We start from the raw sequence: 19171 nt of genomic DNA, 5'->3' as shown, positions 1-19171 counted from the left end.
GTATGTGTGGTATGTGTGTTTATGTGTGTGGTGTGTGTGTGGTGTGTGTGTATGTGTGGTATGTGTGTTTATGTGTGTGGTGTGTGTGTGGTGTGTGTGTATGTGTGGTATGTGTATGTGTGTAGTATGTGTGTATGTGTGATATGTGTGTTTATGTGTGTGATGTGTGTGATGTGTATGTGGTATGTGTGTATGTGTGGTGTGTGTACGTGTGGTATGTGTGTTCATGTGTGCGATGTACATGTGGTGTGTGATGTACATGTGGGGTGTGTGTGTGTGTGTGTGTGTGTGTGTGTGTGTGTACAGCTTCATCTTCCTCCACTGCTTTGTCTGAGCACATATGTGGTACCTAGCAAGAAATACCTGCCAGGTGTCATGTGTCCCTCATAATCCTGGTATGGGGTCCTGGTCATTCCCAGTTGGGCAGAAACTCAGGAAAGTCATGTCATTTGACCCTAGTTAGAACCAGGAAGTGATGTAACTAGGATTTAAACCCGGATCTGGGCAGTGTTGCTATGCAAGCCTGCGTCCTGACCTCCACACCACTCTCCCTTAGACAGACTTAAAACCATTTGCATGTATACAGATATTCAAGTATGTGCACATGTGTGAGTGTACATGCATGCAGGTGCATGTGTGTCTGCGTGCCTGTGGTGGTCAGAGGTCAATACCAGATATATTCCACAAGACTTTCGCCATCTTACTTTTTGAGGTAAGGTCTCTCATTGAACTAATCTTGTAGACTGCCAGCCAAGAGAGCCCCATGGATCCTCCTGTCTCATTCATGGTGCTGGGATTACAGGCGCAAGGCTCAGGGTTTTTTTCCCATGTGTGCTAGGGCTCCGACCCAGGTCCTCTTCCTTGCACAACAGACATACTGCCATCTGAAGCTATCTCCCCAGCCGCATGACATCAAACTTAACTCCAAGGCATATCTTAGCAACCAGCAGCATGGCAGGGACAAGTCTGTGCAACCCTGTGGGTCATTTGGCTACTCTGAGTAGTGGGTTCTTGGTCCACACAGTAAGAGGCTAGACTCTATACCTATACTGATTAGTAGTGGCTATCTCTGGGTTCATTGGGAAGACTGGATGCATCAGAATTGATTAGTAATGTCTACAGGAAGCCAAGCAAGGGACAAGTAGCTTATGTGTATCACTCCAGAGTTCTCTTCCAATACTGACCAGCTCCAATTCTGATCATATAAATAAAGGGTGGGGGAGGGGACAGAAAACAGATGAACACTTCCAACACGGGATGGCCGTGCACACCTGCTGTCCTCATATCCAGCCAGACAACTAGACCCTGCAAATGGATGGATGGATGGCCTGATGTGGCCCTGGCTATCTGACACCCCATCAGTAAGTACACAAACCTTTCAGGAAAGATCTTTGGGTCTACTGTGGCCAGACATCTTGCCCAACCTGAATTTCTGCTTCCCACAGCCCAGAAAGTCCTGCCAGGTTGATCACAGTCATCTCGATGCAACGGGACATCAATGGTCCCAACAAATGAGGTCTAATGTTCCTGTCACTACCACCAACAGTACCATTTTTCTTTAGAGAGGTAATGTTCGCATGAGCCCAGGACACATTGGCTCAGTGTCCGTGCACTCTAACCAGAAGAGAGTATGATACAACATGTTCTGTAAGCTACTGGTGTCCCCAGGGTCCTGGGAGGAAACAGAGTGTGGACACCAAATGGTGTCATTTAAAGATGTTTAAACAAAAGGACAGGAGACCTGAACGTGTGGGTGGAAGAGAGGGAGGAAAGCAGAGATGTCTTTCTGCCTAGGCGGATGAGCCCTCGCTCTTTGCCAAGGACAGAGTTTTCCAGGACATAAGACACCCAGTGGGAAAACTCAGAGTGGTCCCAGAATCTAGGAGCTATGATGGAAGCTTCAGAGCATCTCCTGGGAGGGAAGATGGGGAGAATGGAGGATGCGGTGTCAGGGACAAATAAGGTAAAGGCAGGACAGAAATCTAAGTTCTCTCAGGCCGGTCAGGGTCTCACCTGTGAGGAGGCTCCTCAGCAAGGCTCAGAAGGGACTCAGCCCTCAGCATTCATCAGGAAGAACAAAAATCTTCCCTCCCTGAAAGAGGCCACCGGATGTGACTGGTGTGCTACACTCAAGAGTTCTGAGTCCACCAAGGCCACTGAGTTTGGATTGTAGGGTTGACGGGTTAACAAAGTAGTCTCCTGCACCTGGCAGTAACACCCCCAACACTAAGGCTGAGATGATCCACCCAGTGAGCGCGCGTACAGATACATACACACACACACACACACACACACACACACACACACATACACACACACACTCAGCGTTGGCGGTTGGCAGGGGAAATAGCTTCCCAGGGGCCCCTGTTGGATAGAGGCAGGTGGTCTGGCCACCACAGCTCCAGGTGGGTCATCCAAAGCAGAGTGCCGGCCTTATAGGGGCAGACAGCCCATCAAAGAGACCCAGGTGCCTGATGGGGCCTTGAGCAGCTTCCTCTTGCTCATATGCTCCGACTGAGGCCACTGCTCTGATCCAACGCCGGTGTCACAAGCAATACCATTTAGAAAATAAAAACAACTTTCAATTCTGCTTTTAAATCCTATTTTCCGAGATCAAAATCTTATTTCCCAAGCACAGCCGCTGAAAGCTAAGGTGAAACCCATGGAGATGGCTGAATCTCCGGCTCCAGGCTTGCTCCAGCTGGAGACTTGGTGGGGAGAGATCAGAACCTGGAACAGAGGCACTCACTCAGACCAGATTCTAGTAGCCTGGGGTCTCATGTGCATACTCTACAGGAGTCTTTTGGCCCCAAAGCACACCAGACAGGGTGGAACCCTCTAAGAAAACTGGAGTTTTTCTATCCCTTCACAACCTGAGCCCCAACAAACGACTACCTTTGTTCAAAGGCCTGCACTGACCCTGGCATCCAAGGAGGAGAAGACGCCAAAACTGCTTTAAGTTCATCAACCCACAGAACATGGTATGTTGGTGGCATGGCAGAAGGGACCAGCCACGGAACAGGTGAGAGTGACAGTGGTACACCCTTAAGAAATACTGACCACAGGTCCTTACTCTGCAGATCCTGGGAGGTGACTCCACCCTCCTCCACGGCAGGGGGTGAGGGAAATCAGAGCTAGTTCCTCTATAGTGAGAAGAGCTTAATAAGGCAAAGGCAGGTAGATAACAAAAGCCCTGGAACCCTTCCCCAACCCTAGCTTGAGTGGACCGTGTATCCAATACCTCACAGGGCCTTCTGGGTTCCTGGACCACATATCCAGAAAACAGTCTGGCTGTTAGGCAGATATGCATAAATGTCCATTTACCTCAGGTTAGGCTACCAGTGGGCAGATTAAAGTAACGAGACCTTCGAAGTCTAGCTTGAAGAGGCAATGAATCTACTGTCCTTCCTTTGGGGTGCTATAGGTGACACCCCCCAAAAAAACAAAAACCAGCTCCATCACCATAAAGTTCCCCCCTGGTATGGATAACTTCCGCCGGGCTGTGTAAATGAAGTCTCCTTATAGTTAATGTCCCACAGGCTATACATTCTACAACCTCCAGAGACCCTGAGCAGTCACGGAACAGAGGTGCGGGGAGTTGGGGGTGGGGGATGGGAGAGGAGAGTGATAGCTCCCACAAGAGGGATGATGGCATCCCCCAACTCCCTCCATAGACAAATACTAATAAACAGATCTTACAAGGCTCCTTCAGGCAACCACACCTTCCCTGATAAGACGGGAAGGGCCCTGCCATATCCAGAGGACAGAGGTCCAAAGATAGCTTCAGGCAAGGCTGCTCTGAATGGGCAGGATGGGCCCTACCCAGTGGCAAAAAGTAAGCAGATGTGAGTGGTAGTTCTCCTGGACACACCCTGACAGTTGCAGTAGCCCAGCAGACTACACTGGAAGAGTTCTAACATGGCTCCCCTGGACTAAGACCCCCTCCATCCTGTACGGAGCCTGCCGCCAGAACCTACCCACAACTCCAGAATCTTCTTTTTGCTGTCATTTCTCTCTCTCTCTCTCTCTCTCTCTCTCTCTCTCTCTCTCTCTCTCTCTCTCTTTTTTTAAAAAAAAACTTTATTCTCACCACCACCACCACCCCTTCCCTTCTCTTCTCCCTCTTGCTCCGGCCCCACTCGCTCCAGGCCCGCTCCTCTCTGCCACCTTGGTGGGACGTAAGATCAAACAGCTGTATGAAGGACACAACCCAGGGCCTCCAACATGCTAGGCTCGATCACTGAGCCTCCCTCCCTGACTGCTACTCGTTTTGCTGAAGCAAGTCTCCTCTGGCCAGGATTGACCTCCAGCTTGGCTGTGTAGTAGGAAAGGAATGACCTTAACTCCTGAGCCTCGGCCTCCCATCCCAAGCTCCAGGGACTGTGGCTTTCTATCACGGCTCCCGATGTTTACATGGTGCTGAGGATGGGCCCAGGGCCTCAGGCAAGGGTGGCAAATACTCCACCAACTGGGCTCTAGCTCTGCGCTTTGTTTTTCATCTTTCAATTGAGACAGGGTCTCACTAAGTCGAGGCTACCCTTGAACTCTTCATTCTCCCGCCCCAGCCTCTAGAGTAGCTAGGAAAAGTAATACAATATCATATTCTGACTTAAGATGATTTTGAAGAAGGGAAGAAGCTAGGCCACCTGCCCTGGCTACTCCTTCTCCTCCTTACTCCTCTACCACCCTCCAGCTCCCATTGGTATACATATAACACAAAACACGCATGCAGTAATATGATTCAGGAGGCAAAAAGCAGATCAAGACATTTTCCTTATAGTAAACTTTCTAAAGCTATTTAAAAAGAAAATTATGCGAATGGGTGTTTTGTCTACATATACGTCTGTGCACCACATATATGTCTTGGTGCCTGTGGAGCCCAGAAGAGAGTGGCAGATCCCCAGGAGTTAACAGATCGTTGTGAACCACTGTGTGTACGCCTGGAATCAAACCCAGGTCCCCCGGAAGAGCAGCAGCGAGTGTTCCTAAGCACTGAACCACCCTCCAGCCCCTCAAATGCTAATTCTTCCCAGGCTCCTTTTTATTGGTAATGATACAACTCTCTTTTTCCAACTATCCCTCTCTAAAAAGTCCTGAGTCGTCAGCCAAGGTAAGGACAGCAGTGGGTCACTGGGAAGAATCAAAGGTGGGGTTGCCTGCTAGCACTCTGGCCAGCCTGGATTCCATCCGGGGCTCTTGGCTCCGTATTACATGAGCTATGACAAAGGGAGCTGACTCTTCAGTACCCACTCCTCCCTTGACTCCTTGGGAGACAATACTGAAGAAGCCTGGTGACTGTGGGGAGGATCACGGTGCCCAGCTCTGCCATGGGCAGCTACATCTCCAGAATATGGATGGATGGAGGTGATGGTGATTCGGTATAAACTGAATGGTTCCCAATCAAGGGCACTGTGTTCCAACTGACTGAGGCAACTCTCTCGTCTGACACGGCAGTCAATCAAGGCCAGAGATGCTGCTCCACTCGGTACAGTACACAGGACAGGTCTTACACCACAAGTAACTGGGCTTCCCCAAAAGAGTGGTCAAGTGAAAGAAACTCCTTAAACTGGTGTGTGACCATTGCTAAGTGGACAGTAAGCACTCGAGGGGGTTTACCTTAGAGACAAGTCACCAAGATACACAGGGACCAGGGCTGTGTGCCCTGTATTGCTGCCAGTCAAGTGGATGCATGCGGAAAGGAGAAAATGACTCTTTACAACACAGAACAGAGGTGGTGCCCTGAAGGTGTCATGGTTCCCTGCAGGGTGGTTAGGATTGTCTTCCTTTATTTCATAAGACTGTCCTCAACCATGTGCTATGATTATAAGTAAGTGACTAGTTGATAGAGAGAAAGGACTGAGGCTTCCACCAGACCACCCACAAGGTAAGAGGAGCCAGCCCCACTGCAAACAGGCAAGGTAACCCTTAAAGGTTATCAGAGTAGCCAACAGACATTTCCAGCAGAAATGTCAACGCTTAGAACCATGGGATCCCTGAGAGTAAAGACAGCAGCCGAATGGGTAGGATACCACTCCAGGGCCATCGGACTTCACGCTGGCTGTGGCTGAGATATGTCGGGGTCAGGTGTGATGGGGCAACTGTCCAATTCAGGCGGTAAACTGAAGCTCCAAGAGGCCGAGTGGCTGTCCCAAGAGCAACGAGAGACTGCTAAGACGCAAGCTTCCTCCATGACTCTACTGAGATGGCTTGCAGAAAGGTGACAGATGCAGTCTCTGAGGTCCCAGGTGTCCCTCTCCACCCAGGTGAGGTCTCCTGTTCCGTCCACATAATCCTCTTGTCAGCGTGAAGTCCAGGAGTCCGTCCGCCTGACATCCCCATTCTTAACCTAGAGACCAGCAGCTCTCCACCACCCAGATGCTGTGTGACCTTTTAATACAGCGCCTCATGTTGTGAATCCCCCACCCCACCACAAAACTACTTTGTCACTACTTTATAACTGTAATTTTGCTACTGTTATGAATCATAATATAAATATCTGAGATGCAGGATATCTGAGAAGTGCAAGTCCCGACCCACAGCGTGAGAACTGCTGTTCTGCCCTGCTTACCAGTCATGTGTAGTGATGCTCATGAGAGGTTCACCTGCAAAATGGGCACCACCTCACAGGGGTCATAAAGATTATGGGGCTCCTTTATGCCAAAGACTCAGAGCGAGGAGGCACACGGTAAGCAGCGTGCAAGGGAAGCTGCTGTTATTAGTGCCTTGCAAGTGACTCAGCCCTTGCTGTCAGGCTCCTATGGAGTCAAGGAAGCATTTGGAGGCCGCTGGTTCTGAAGCCATGTTGCCCGACTATAACCTTAATCTCTCAAGAGACACTCACTCCATGAGCACAGTACTTGGGAGTGCTCACTGTGAGCACAGTGCCTGAGGTACTCACTCTATGAGCATAGTACCTGAAGCACTCACTGAAAGTTTTCCCCCTACTGCCTTTGGGACTGACTGCAAAATTAAATGCTCAAACAGGACCAAGAGACACAGTGTAGCTAGAGGAAGTATCCACACCTCGGTCACTGATATCTTCGGGGTGCTCTTGGGCTCTGGGACCTGCCTGGCTTTCTGGATCCTCCAACCCAGCAGCCAATTACCATTTGCCCACCCCTGAAGAGAGCCACTGTGGCAGACTGGTGAATCCTGATGAACCAAGAACCAAGCAGAGCAAAACAAGTCCTTGTTCCCCTTTGTGACAGGCAGCCCTGCCCCCACCCCCAGCCACCCCTGGAACTTCCTTCCTCTACTGCAGACCTAAAGCAGAGACACCCTTAGTCACCTGCAAAATGCCCGTCCATCTTCTGGCTTTGGATATGGCCCAACAGGGCTGGCCTGGGCCTCCTCCCCTTCTTCCAGGCCTCAAAGAAGGCCAGGGATGGGTGCTTTGGGAGCTATCCGTGGTGCCCCACACTGTGACAGGGACTCTTCAAGCCCACTTTAGGAAGTAGGCTGTGATCTCCCAGAACTGCCCAGCTGCTTCCTGTAGGGCCACGGAGGCACGAGGTCTGCAAGGCTGTGGAGAACTAGAGGTGCGACCACATTCCTCGGTGTGTGGCCGGCCACCCTTCTTTCAACAGGAGAGGACTCCCAGCTAGGGAGTAAGCAGCTTCATTCATTCATTCATTCATTCACTCATCCATCCATCCCTCCATCCACACATCCACCCACCAATTCATCCATTCACCCATCCATAGGAAGGAAGTCAGGTGGGAAATGCTGCCTCAGTCTCCCCAGACGTAAAATCAAGAAGGCAATTGTAACTGACAGAGCTGTGAGGGTCATTAAGGACTGGCCTTAATGTTGAGTGGCCCCTGCCCTGTCACTGCTGTGACTAACTTCCTGACCCTGATGATTCAGACATGCCTGGAGTCCTCAATCTCTCTTTAGTGAAACCCTGCATGCCCCGGAAAGCGGCCATCAGGGCTGCCCTGCTCTGACATAGGCACGGAATACCTGCCCTGGTAGACTTTGCTCAGACCGCATCAGATCCGTCTATCTGCCCGCCTCTCTCTCTCACACACATCTGTATTCATGGTGGTACAGCGGTACCCACAACCACACAGCCTCCTAAAATGTACCACTGCCCGTCCAACCTTCGCCCTTGGTTCGCCCGTCCTTCTGTCCACTCACACCCATAAACTACCATGCTTTCTCTACCATTTCTAATCCCACCACAAAGGTCTTCCTCATTGCTGGCAAGGTGGCTCATGGAGGAAAAGTGCCAGGCTCATAAGCTTGTCAACCTGATTTGGATCCTCAGAACCTACAGAAAGAAAGCTGGATGCCACCTGGAGCAGGTATCTGTGATCCCAGGAGAACCACCTGGAAGCTTGCAGGCCAAGCCACCCTGAGTGTACAGACCCTGCCTCACAAACAAGGGAAAGGAGCAAACCGACCTGTAAAAAAGGCTGTCCCCACCACCACATACATGATACATGGGCACCCACACTGACACACACACACATGCACAGACAGACACGATCATCATTACTAATAAATTTTAGAGCCGAGCCATAGTGGCGCATGCCTCTGATCCCAGCACTTGGGAGGCAAGGGAAAACGCATCTTTGAGGCCAGCCTGGTCTACGGAGTGAGTTCCAGGGTAGCCAGAGCTACACAGAGAAATCCTGTCTCGAGAATGAATGAATGAATGAATAAATAAATAAATAAATAGTTAAAGGCAGGAAAGATTTAACTGAACAAAGGGTCTCCTTAAAATCACCTACTTAGCCAGGCAGTGATGGCGCATGCCTTTAATCCCAGCACTTGGGAGGCAGAGGCAGGCGGATCTCTGAATTCAAGGACAGCCTGGTCTACAGAGTGAGTTCCAGGACAGCCAGGGCTACACAGAGAAACCCTGTCTCGAAAAACCAAAAAAAAAAAAAAAAAAATTTCACTTATTTGCAGGACAGCAACACTATCCCCCCAAATAGCAAGAGGACACACAAATTTCTGCGTCCATGCACTCTGCTCACTATACTTTATGGTGCATGTAGCCCTTCTGGAGAGGAGACTGAGGTCCTTCTCTGGTGCACTCACCGCCACCATACCTGGGGTACCTCCTCCCTGCGAGCATGGTCCCTGGAACACCCACTCTCAAGCGAGTGTCTCAAGTACTCACACCGAATACAATACGCAGTACCTGTCAGTCAGTTAACGAAATCACACCTAATTTTGCCTCTTGCCCGGCTTCCCATCTCTGATGACCACAGGATCACTCTGAAAACCAGGGGGCCACGGTGCCTACACACATTAGGGAAATGACAACTGTCCCCTGCCTCCCTGAGCAGGCTTCTTCCCCTCCATTGTTCCTTCCCAAAGAAGAGCAAACTCGGACCCCTTCCATTCTAAGTGGCTGTGCTGGTCAGTGCCTTTGGGACCTCAAGGCCACTGCTGCAAGCTGAGAGGTGGGTAGGCCACCTCCACAGTTCCTCCAGGGCTCCCCTCTCCCTGAGTGTCATCTATTTTAGTTTAATTTGTTTATCTGAGTTAGATCTCTCTGTAGCTCAGGCTAGCCTAGACCTTCTTGTACAGCCTAGGCTAGCCTCAAACTGGTGATCCTCCTGCCTCAGACTCCCAAGTGCTGAGACTACAGGTGTACTCCACCACAGCAGCTCCAAGACATACCTCTAACTCACATTTCCCAGCCTCACCTGGGCTCAGGTGTGGTCCTTGCCTCTTGCCCCTCCATCCCCACAGAGGACCTAGAGGAGGCCCAAATTGGAACAAAATACAAAGGAGGGATAAATTACCTAAGAGATAAATGAGGCAGTGCCCAACAAAGATTCCTCTGGAACCATGATGATGAAAAAACACTGCCTGAAGCCAGTGGGCCTCTGGGTAGGAGTGGGGGCTGTTTGTTACACAGCTAGTCAGCCCTGGCTGACACATCCTCCAGCTAGACCTGGACCAAATAAGTTTATGCATTCTGCCTAGCCAGGGAGCTAGATGGAGAAGCGGAGAATCCAGACCTGCTATCTTCGGGTATTCTTAATCTCTCAAAGAATCCAAGACAGCCTCAGGACACCCAAGAAAACCAACAGAAGTCCAGGTGTTTGTTCCCCATGGGTGACCTCTCCTGAGCTGGACCCAGCAAGCCCCAAGGAGCACCTGCTTCCCAGTCTGATTCCTATAGGCCCGTCCACCAGCAGACTGGAGGAGCCAACTCACCTGCCTCGTTCCACAGCCTAATTCTCCCAGCTGATAACAACCTGGAAAACAACAGGGACCAAGGCCAGGATGGGAGGCAACTGTGTGGGGCACCTCCAGTCCTGAATCACTGCCAAGGGTCTTTGGGCCACCACGCTTCCCATCAGCCCCTCTCCACCTGCAAAGCCAGTGGTGAGGCAGAGGAGTCGAGAACCTCCAGATCTTTGGAAGCTAGTTATTCACCAATAGAGTTGGCTTTAAAAGCATTCTGCCGGGGCTGGTGAGATGGCTCAGCGGGAAAGAGCACCGACTGCTCTTCAGAAGGTCATGAGTTCAAATCCCAGCAACCACATGGTGGCTCACAACCACCCGTAATGAGATCTGATGCCTTCTTCTGGTGTGTCTGAAGACAGCTACAGTGTACTTACATATAATAAATAAATAAATCTTAAAAAAAAAAAAAAAAAAAAAAAAAAAGCATTCTGCCAGAGAGTCGGAGAGATGGCTCAGGGGTTAAGAGCACTGGCTGCTCTTCCAGAGGTCCTGAGTTCAAGTCCCAGCAACTACATGGTAGTTCCCTACCATCTCTGATACCCTCTTCTGGTGTGTCTGAAGACAGTGACAGTGTACTCATATACATAAAATAAATCTTAAATTTTAAAAAAAAAAAAAAAGCATTCTGCCAGGCTGGGTAATTTAAGACCCTTTCAACACAAATACTACAAAGCTGTTCTTCACTCTTTATTGGGAAGGAGCCGAGTTTTCAAAGAGGAAACAGGGAGGTGGGGGAGGGAAGAAAGGAGAGGAAAAAAACTAGACTGAAATTTCCTGCGACAAGCAGCAGCCTATATATTCTAGATGCTTGCTGGAAAAAAAAAAAGGAGGGGAGTGGGGGGGTCTCACTATTTAACTCAGGTTAACCTCAAAACTGGTGTCAATTCTTCTGCTTTAACCTTTTGAGTGCTAAAATTACAAGGTTTAAAAAGAAATATGGGCTGGGGAGATGGCTCAGCGGTTAAGAGCACTGACTATTCTTCCAGAGGTCCTGAGTTCAATTCCCAGCAACCACATGGTAGCTCACAACCATCTGTAATGGGCTCTGATGCCTTCTTCTGGGGTGTCTGAAGAGTGTAACAGTGTACTCACATAAAATAAATAAATAAATAATTCTTTAAAAAAAAATAATGAAATAAAATAAACAATAGTCGGGCATGGCGCACAGCTTTAATCCCAGCACTGAGGAAGCAGAAGCAGGCGATCTCTTGTGAATTCGAGGCCAGCCTGGTCTATAGAGTGAGTTCCAGGACAGCCAGGGCTACACAGAGAAACCCTGTCTCGAAAAAAAAACAAACAAACAACAGGCCCCAGGAGAAGAGGGGAAAGTAAACACTAAGCGCTTATTAAATGCCAGCCAGGTGATTTCTAAATTCACTCTGGCCTCAGAGCCTCTTGCACTTGTCCAGTCCCTCTGCCTGAAAAGCCCTTCCCCCACACAGCAATGCCACCCCTTCTCTGACATACAGACTCCCTTAAGCCACCGGCTTACGGGCCTTAGTTAGTAGCCTGCTGTTTGCCTTCTCCTCAGGACCCAGAACAGTGGCATTTATCTGTTGAATGAATACCTCGCCTCCCTTAACCTCAACATCAAGGCTGAAAGGAAGTCCTCACAATCCTCCCTCTGCAGATAAGGCAGTCATCTGGGAAGCTGCAGAGGCAGGGCTCCAGATCACCTGTCGGATGTCAAATCTATGTCACACAGTGTCTCACCTCCTAGCTTTTACCGCGCACAGCATATCTTACCCATGGCAGAGGTGAGGAGGTGGATCCTTAAGACAGGAACAACTTCAACCCCAGAAACTCTGCTTCGCCACCTGCCTTGGTCTGGAGACACACACACACACACACACACACACACACACACACACACCACACACATACAGCAGCCCCTCTGGTTAGGGGGTCTGTTGGGAGGCAGTGATGTGGCCTTTTTAAAGGTGTGCCCACCCCTAGACCCACCTGGGAATACACCAGCTACCTGTTTACCAGAGAGAGGAGAACGTTAGAGATATTCCCACTCCCCCTTTCTCTGTTATGGGGCTCGGCCACCTGGCTTTCATCTTGAGGAAAACAGGAAGGCAGAAGAAGGCAGAAGAAAATGAGGCTCTCAGTTTGAGCAGCCCAGACCCTGGTCCTCAGAGTGAAGATGCAGGTAAACTGTCAGAGTATCTTCCCCCAGCCCCTGGTGGCAGGGCTGGCAGACAGACCCCGTGGGAACTCATTTCCTGGTAACATTCTGCCAGACTGAAGCATGCCCCGCCTCCACCCCCAAGAAAGTACGCAAACATTTAAACTGTTAAAACAGATACAAATTCCGCTGATAAAAATGGGGAGTTGCCAACAACTGAGAGGAAGCTTAAATGCCCAGCGTCGGAGGGGGGGGGGGGGGGGGGGGGGGGGACTGGTCTGCCCACGACATTAGTACAGTACACTTCACGATGGGAAAATTACATAGCAGAGAGAAGAGAACAGGGCAGCGAACTCCAAACACAGCGTCTAGTAAGGATGCAGAATTGTGTGCTCATGCCCAGAGTGCCCAGCAAGGAAAACCAAGAAAACAGACAACAGGATTGGCCTTGAAAGATGACCACTAAGGACTCTAGATGCATGAGGCAAAGCTACATCGTTTCCTGCACTTTGGATGCATTTGGTAATGTGCACGCGGATTCAATTTTATACACATACACACATATATATACATATACATGTACTCTTTCAAAATCACATAGATATTTTTTAAAGTACTCCTGGAGAAATTCTTCTAACCTTCCTGAAACAATCTTACAGCCTCAACTCAGCTCTGCAGTTACCCCTAACTTTTCCAAGGATTCTGTGTGCCTCAAGTAACTGCCCCTCTTCAAATAGCAAAGATCTTCATTTAAAAAAAAAAAAAATGTTTTTGGTGCAGGGGAGGAGGAGACAAGTTATGTGTGTGGAGACCAGGACAACTTGCAGGAGTCTCTCCTTCCGATCCTTCCTGGTCCCAGGATCGTACTCCGGGAGTAAGGCTTGGCAGCAGCCAACTCTAAGTGCTGAGCCACTCTGGCTGCCCATAATCCTTCCATTTCTACAGAGCTCATTCAGGGGGCTCTCTCTCATCATGAAAACTGTTCCTGACTGTGTGCTGGCTGTCCCACTACCAGAACTGGTATCAACATCTGAATTATCACCATAATAAATGAGGTAAACTGTCACCCTGCACGTGGAGACCAAGCAAGGTTCCTCAGGGAAAGCAAGGTGCCCAAAGTTACCCAGCCAGGAAGTTGCCACCTCAGGCTCCAGCCCTGCTCCACGTGACTACAGTAAAACCCAAGTTTGTTCTGCCCCACGGTGGGGGCACTGCAATAGCTCGTTTAATCCTTTAATCAAGGGCGTAACTAGACCATCTCAAATATCCATTCGTATGAAAGGCCAGGCTGGTCCCCTTGGAGAGAGGTGAAGGGGGAAGAAGTGGCCAGTGGTGGGTACCCTGGGGCACTTTGCCTTTAATAATTCAGCTCCTGTGCTCCCCACAAAATGCCCAGAAAGTCCTAAGCCACCCAGGGTCCCAAAAGCACAAGAGTCCCTTGTGGCCCCGTAGGAGAATACCCAGCAAAACACCTACCAGGAAGGGCACCGGTGGTCAAATTGAGCAGCTCTTCTTAAGATGCACTGACTTCCTACAGCCTGTGGAAAGCAGGCCATCCAGCCTGGCCACAGAGAACACTGTATGCTCCCTCCGGTCCTGACCATCCCTGCCCCCATTTCTGAACACACAACTACCTACGAAACAAATCTGATGTACTCCGATATCTACTCGTGACATAAGAAAAAAAAAAAAAAGAATTGCTTACTAAATGGCATAATCATGAGAGGAGGAGAGGATGGGCGGATAGAGAAGGGGCCTACGTGGCAAAATAGAAAAACGTTAGCTCATATTCTAGCATTCGTGTGTACATAGAAGAGATTCCTGGGGACTGGAGGGTTTCATTCTCAAGGGAAAAGGAAAAAAAAAAAATCCCAGCACCTGGAGGTGACATTTAGCTAGAAAAGGGGCATGAAGTAGACCTCAGAAGCATTTTGCTGAAACTAAATCCAAGTTCATAGGATGGATGCTCAGATACCCTGGAGGGAAAAGAGCCATGGACAGAAACAACCAGATTCCCGGAGATGTTGGAGCCGAGAACGGCAGCCCTGGAGGAACGAGGCTGGAGAATAAAGGCTCCTCCTGTCCCTTGTGTCCGAATCCCCGCTCAGCAAGCAAAGAAAGGGCTTTGCAGATCAGACTCACCATTCTGAAACCATTTGTTTGGTTTTTGTTTTGTTCTGGTTTGTTTTCAACGGTGAGATGAAATGAAAGGTAAGGGTGCTTTTTTTTTTTTTTTTTTTTTTTTTTTTTTTTTTTTTTGTACTTCTTTGGTGCAGTGGAAACAAAGGCTACAGACAAAAGAAAAACATGTCTAGCAGGTGATCAAATTTAACCAGCAACCAAAGGCAAGATGGACGCCTGTCCTCTCCAACGAGGAGACTTCTACAAAAATCTGGGCTCCTTGTAGGTTCCAACCCATAACAAGGTAGGCAGCCACGCGCTGAGCCCGGGAAGGCTCAGGGATGGGCAAGTACAAGTGAGGACTAAGCCACATGGGCAGGCAGGCCCTTCCTCAAGAAGATCCAGCCTCTATCCTTCAGGAGAGACCCCCATGATCCCTCCTGCAGACTGCTAGAGACCTCCTCCTTTGTTGACAAGCATTCTAGTTCGGAAAGATCCAAAGTCTCCTAAGTTAGTCAAACCTGGCCTTGCTTCTGCAGGGGTTTAATCAGTAACCGGACCAGTAGACAGCACAGGGCAAGCTCTGACCTGACCCCACGGAGGGCAAAGTTTACAGCCAGGTCAGGGGAGGGGTGTCAGGTCTAGGTCTCCTGCCCCAGGAAACCAAGAGATTTCCACACTGAGTGTGTCACCAGCTGGAAAGCCGTGCCAAAGGGGCCTGAGAGACCCCAGAAACTTGGCCCACACCCCAGCATGGGGCAGATGGAGTCCAGGAAGCCTCTCTACCCCTCATAATTCAAGTGCAGACAGCCGACTTGGTGGATGGTTTGGCCAAAGGAGTGGATTGTTTGTTGACAGATTTAAATCCTGATCAGTCACTTCTCGGTCCCGTTCCTGAAGTCCACACAATTAACTGGCTAACCCCCAAACAATTCTAAACTGAGCTTCTTATGGGCAACATACACCTCACCCCTCTGGGAGACACACTTCTACATGGGCAACTCAAAGCTGGGCCAGGGGCTACAAATGGTTTTCTGGGAATGAACTGCACTCAAATTCACCTTTGTTTCATTTGAGCAAATATTTCTCAATACAGTGGTTGGGCCGCACTATAAAATGCAGACAGGTTACATAATGCCCAGGCCTAAGGGAACCCCAAGGAGGCTCCTCCACTTCCCAGGGAGTGGACACAAAGCAAATATCTCAACATGGGGACAAGTTCCCCAGCAGCAAACCTCAACCCCACCTCTGGCCTGGAGGCCACTGCTCCAGGCCCTGGTGGCCACACCTCCAGCCACACAGGCCCTGAGGGGTGGGGGAGCCACACACCTCCACTAGAGGCCTCCACTGGACACCACCCCCCATAGACGCCCCCACAAAGCATGAGCTACACTGACGGAATTCCCTCATGCCAGGTGAAGAAAGGGAAAGGCAGGATTACACCAGCCTGGGCCATGTTTCCAGTTCCTTTTTCACTATTTTTCTGACACACAGCAAGGCTCCACCAAGACCAGACTTGTGCCTCAGATAACCCCAGGGCCACACACAGGACTCAGGTGTTCCTCTGAGGTACCCCACACACACACCTCAGCTGGCCTGAATGGGCCGGGGGACCTGGCTGATGGAGACTCTCAGGTCTGATTCCTTTAGGCTCTCTCCCAACAGACAGACCTCTTGAGCAGCCAGGCAAAGTAGGGGGCCTCTAGCCTGAGGTAGCTAGCCAAAGATCAGCTAGCCACACAGTGATTGTGCCCCGGAGGACCAGGGAATGTCCTGTCCTTCCTATAGCCGGTCACAGTCCCTCTCAACGACTGTCCTTCGCTGACAACTCTTTGGCATTTTGAGGGATGCCAGGAAAAAGGAGAGCCTAAAAAGACACCCCCACCCCCAACTCAGCCAGGTACTAATGCTAAAGCCAGACTTGGGGTCTCCAGAGCCCAGGGAAGGTTACCAAGCACCTCTGGGACCTGAAACCCTTGTTACTAGCCAATCAAATGGAGATCAAGGCCAAGGCCTATGACTCAAGGCAGGTTTAAGAACACACACCAGTCTGGGAGAAGACCGGGCCGCCTCCCGGCAACCCTCAATCTCCTGGGGACAAAGTCTGCAGTTACTGCACCAACATGCCCACAGCCTAGAAAAAAAAAATAGGTGCTTTGAGTACATAAGAGCCAAAATTCAGAATAAATGTCCTCGTGTACCACAAAGGGGTAGGGGAGGCAGACTCAGGGAGTAAGGTGTCTAGGCTAACTTCCCCCCTCCCCACCATTCCTAGGAGCATGTGTCACAGTTTGTGACACACCACCAAGGGAACATGGATGCCGAGGCAATGTCTACACACGCTACACATTTGTGGCATGCATGTAAGCAACACCCTGTTTCCTGGCTGGGCTTTCTTGGCACAGGTGTGAGCAAGGCGGTGCACTCTGCCCTCTCCCATGATGTTTAGTAAACACCACGGAGCCTACCATGGGGGTACTGTACGTTCTAGACAAGAAGGGGGCCCCTACAAAGATAAGTCCCCAAGCGCCAGGCTAAGGCCCAGCCAGAGCCTGTATTTGAAACTGCCCTTGTTGGAAAACACAAAGCATCCTGTTTAGGCCCTGCCCACCGCCCCCACTCCCCCTCCTCGACCCCACCACAGCTGTCTGTCCCCAGGAGGAAGAAGGCCACCATTTGCAGACTCGATTTCCGAAAGCAACTAGTAAGATCCTCCTTTCTCCATCTCATCCAGCTGACCTGGCCCTGGCCACACAGCAAAAAAACTGTAACAAAACAGGACACAGCCACAAAACATGCTTACACACGCTCCACAGACAACGCAAGGGCAGGCTGGGCAGCCCAGCTTCTTCTACCCAGAGAACTCGACTATCCCGGGGTCTGAGCGGGTCCAGGACCTCGGTCCCCCTCCCCCCCTCCAACCTCCTAACGTGAGAAGGAGATTTTTAGAAAGGGCAGGCACCCTGTTTAGCCTTGCCAGGCCCGGCAGAAAAAAAGGATAAAGGCAGGCTAAAGCAAGCGCAGGAGTTGCTTTCTGGAAATTGTTGGCGCTGGGGGGTTACGGTTTTTATGGAAGAGAGGGTTGCGTTTTTGTTTTCTCCCGTAGCTCAGATCCAGATGGGCAACGAGTTCAGAAAAGGAACAACACACCACTATCCTCAGGGCCCAGTCTAGGGTTCACCAGGGTCCCAGACATCGGAAACGCAGGCGTTTAGGCAAAAGTCCCCAAGCACTCAGCCCGGGTGGGCTAAGTGTCCGGGACACGAAGGAGGGCTCCCAAAGCCTGCCTTGGAGGATCAGATCTAGAGGTTCCAGCCCAGCTCTGTGCGCAGGCCGGGACTAGGGGGCCGCGCGCTCGGGGACAACCAGCGGGGCGCCTCGGTCCCGGGGGACCCCAGCTTGGGGAGCCCCACGGCCACTTAGGGCCACTCACCGTGGCTGATGCCAAGCTGTTATCGGCCAGCGTTAGGTGGTGCGGCTCCCAGCGCCTCAGGAATTTGGAGGTGAGGATCTTGCTGAGAAAGGTCCGAGGGTGCCGGATGACACAGACCTGAATGTCGCCCTCCTGCAGCAGCTTGTACCTCATCCCGTTGCAAAGCAGCAGGGCCCGGCGGCAAGGCACGGCGCCCATCACCTTGGTGCCCTCGGGGCCCGACACGTCGCTACCTAGCAGCGGCTTGGTCTCCTCGATCTGCCGGGGGTCGCCGCCGCCCGAGCTGCTCGTCACATCCATGGCCGCGCCGGGGCGGGGGCCGCGCGCGCGATCGCGGCTGGCGTGGGGCCGGGCCGGCGGGGCCCCCGCGGAGGGCCCGCACCCCCCCACCGCCGGGAAGGTGGGGGGGCGTGGGCTGGGGGCGCCCCGCGGGGACGAACGGGAGCGCGCGGGGGCGGGCGGGAGCGCGCGGGGCGCTTCCTGGGCTGCTTCCTTCTAGCTGCTGGGGCGCATGCCGGCGCGAACGGGTTGGCGACTGCGGCGAGGGCGGCGGGCGACCGCGGGGCGCAGAGAGAGGATCGGGTCCTCGGGGGGCGGGGGCGGCGCCGGGGACGGCGGGCGCGGGCGTGTCTCGGCCTCGCGCGGGCGCGCTGTGCGGTGCGTGTGTCCGCGTCCGTCCGCGAGTGTGTGCTGCGGGCGGGGGCCGCGCCGGCTGCCGGGGAGATTGCGGGAGGCTGGCGCGCGCTATTGGTCCCCGCGGGGTCATGTGCCCGCCCTCTGACGTCAATGGCGGCAACAGTGGCTTCGGCCTCCCCGGGGCGGGCGGAGTCCGGGATGGGCCGGGCCCCGGGCGGGGACTTGGTGGAGGCGGGCGCGGCCCGACGGGAGGGGCGGCCTCTGGGGAGGGGGCCGGGGTTGGGCAAGCGTCGATAGTCCCCGCGCCGCGCCCCGGAATGTGGGTAGTGTTCGAGGGGACGTCACGCGGGCCGCACCCCCGAGGGTGCACAGCTGAGCCCTAGCCCTGTGCCCCTAGCCACCACGCCATCCTGGGCTGGGCTTGGGAAATAAAGTCTGCCCCATGACCAAGAGGATGCCGACCCATACTTCCCCTTCCTATGCAAGGCTGGGCTGAAAGCCGGTGTTCTGCCCGCTGCACCCCTGACACCGCCCCTCCAACACAAGCTGCTTCCCCACGGATGGCCAGATTGGTCCATAAAGCAGTTTCTTGGAACTGAAATTTGTTCCCCTCATAGAGCTCTGCATGGTCACTCACT

General features: G+C 51.9%; 1 protein-coding gene across 1 annotated transcript in view; it reads right to left on the bottom strand.

Annotated features, from left to right (window-relative positions):
- Cmip (c-Maf inducing protein) overlaps window positions 1-18301 on the bottom strand; it is a 206451-nt gene extending 188150 nt beyond the window's left edge. Inside the window, exon 1 of the mRNA XM_031341528.1 lies at window positions 17898-18301. Coding sequence (XP_031197388.1) covers window positions 17898-18197 — 300 coding nt within the window. The 5' untranslated portion in view covers window positions 18198-18301. The remainder of the gene's footprint in view (window positions 1-17897) is intronic.
- Between the last annotated feature and the right edge of the window lie 870 nt (window positions 18302-19171).

This window comes from Mastomys coucha, unplaced genomic scaffold, assembly GCF_008632895.1.
Source record: "Mastomys coucha isolate ucsf_1 unplaced genomic scaffold, UCSF_Mcou_1 pScaffold22, whole genome shotgun sequence".
Classification (NCBI taxonomy): Eukaryota; Metazoa; Chordata; class Mammalia; order Rodentia; family Muridae; genus Mastomys; species Mastomys coucha.
The sequence above is the reverse complement of the archived record's forward strand: the minus strand, read 5'-3'. Positions and strand labels throughout refer to the sequence as shown.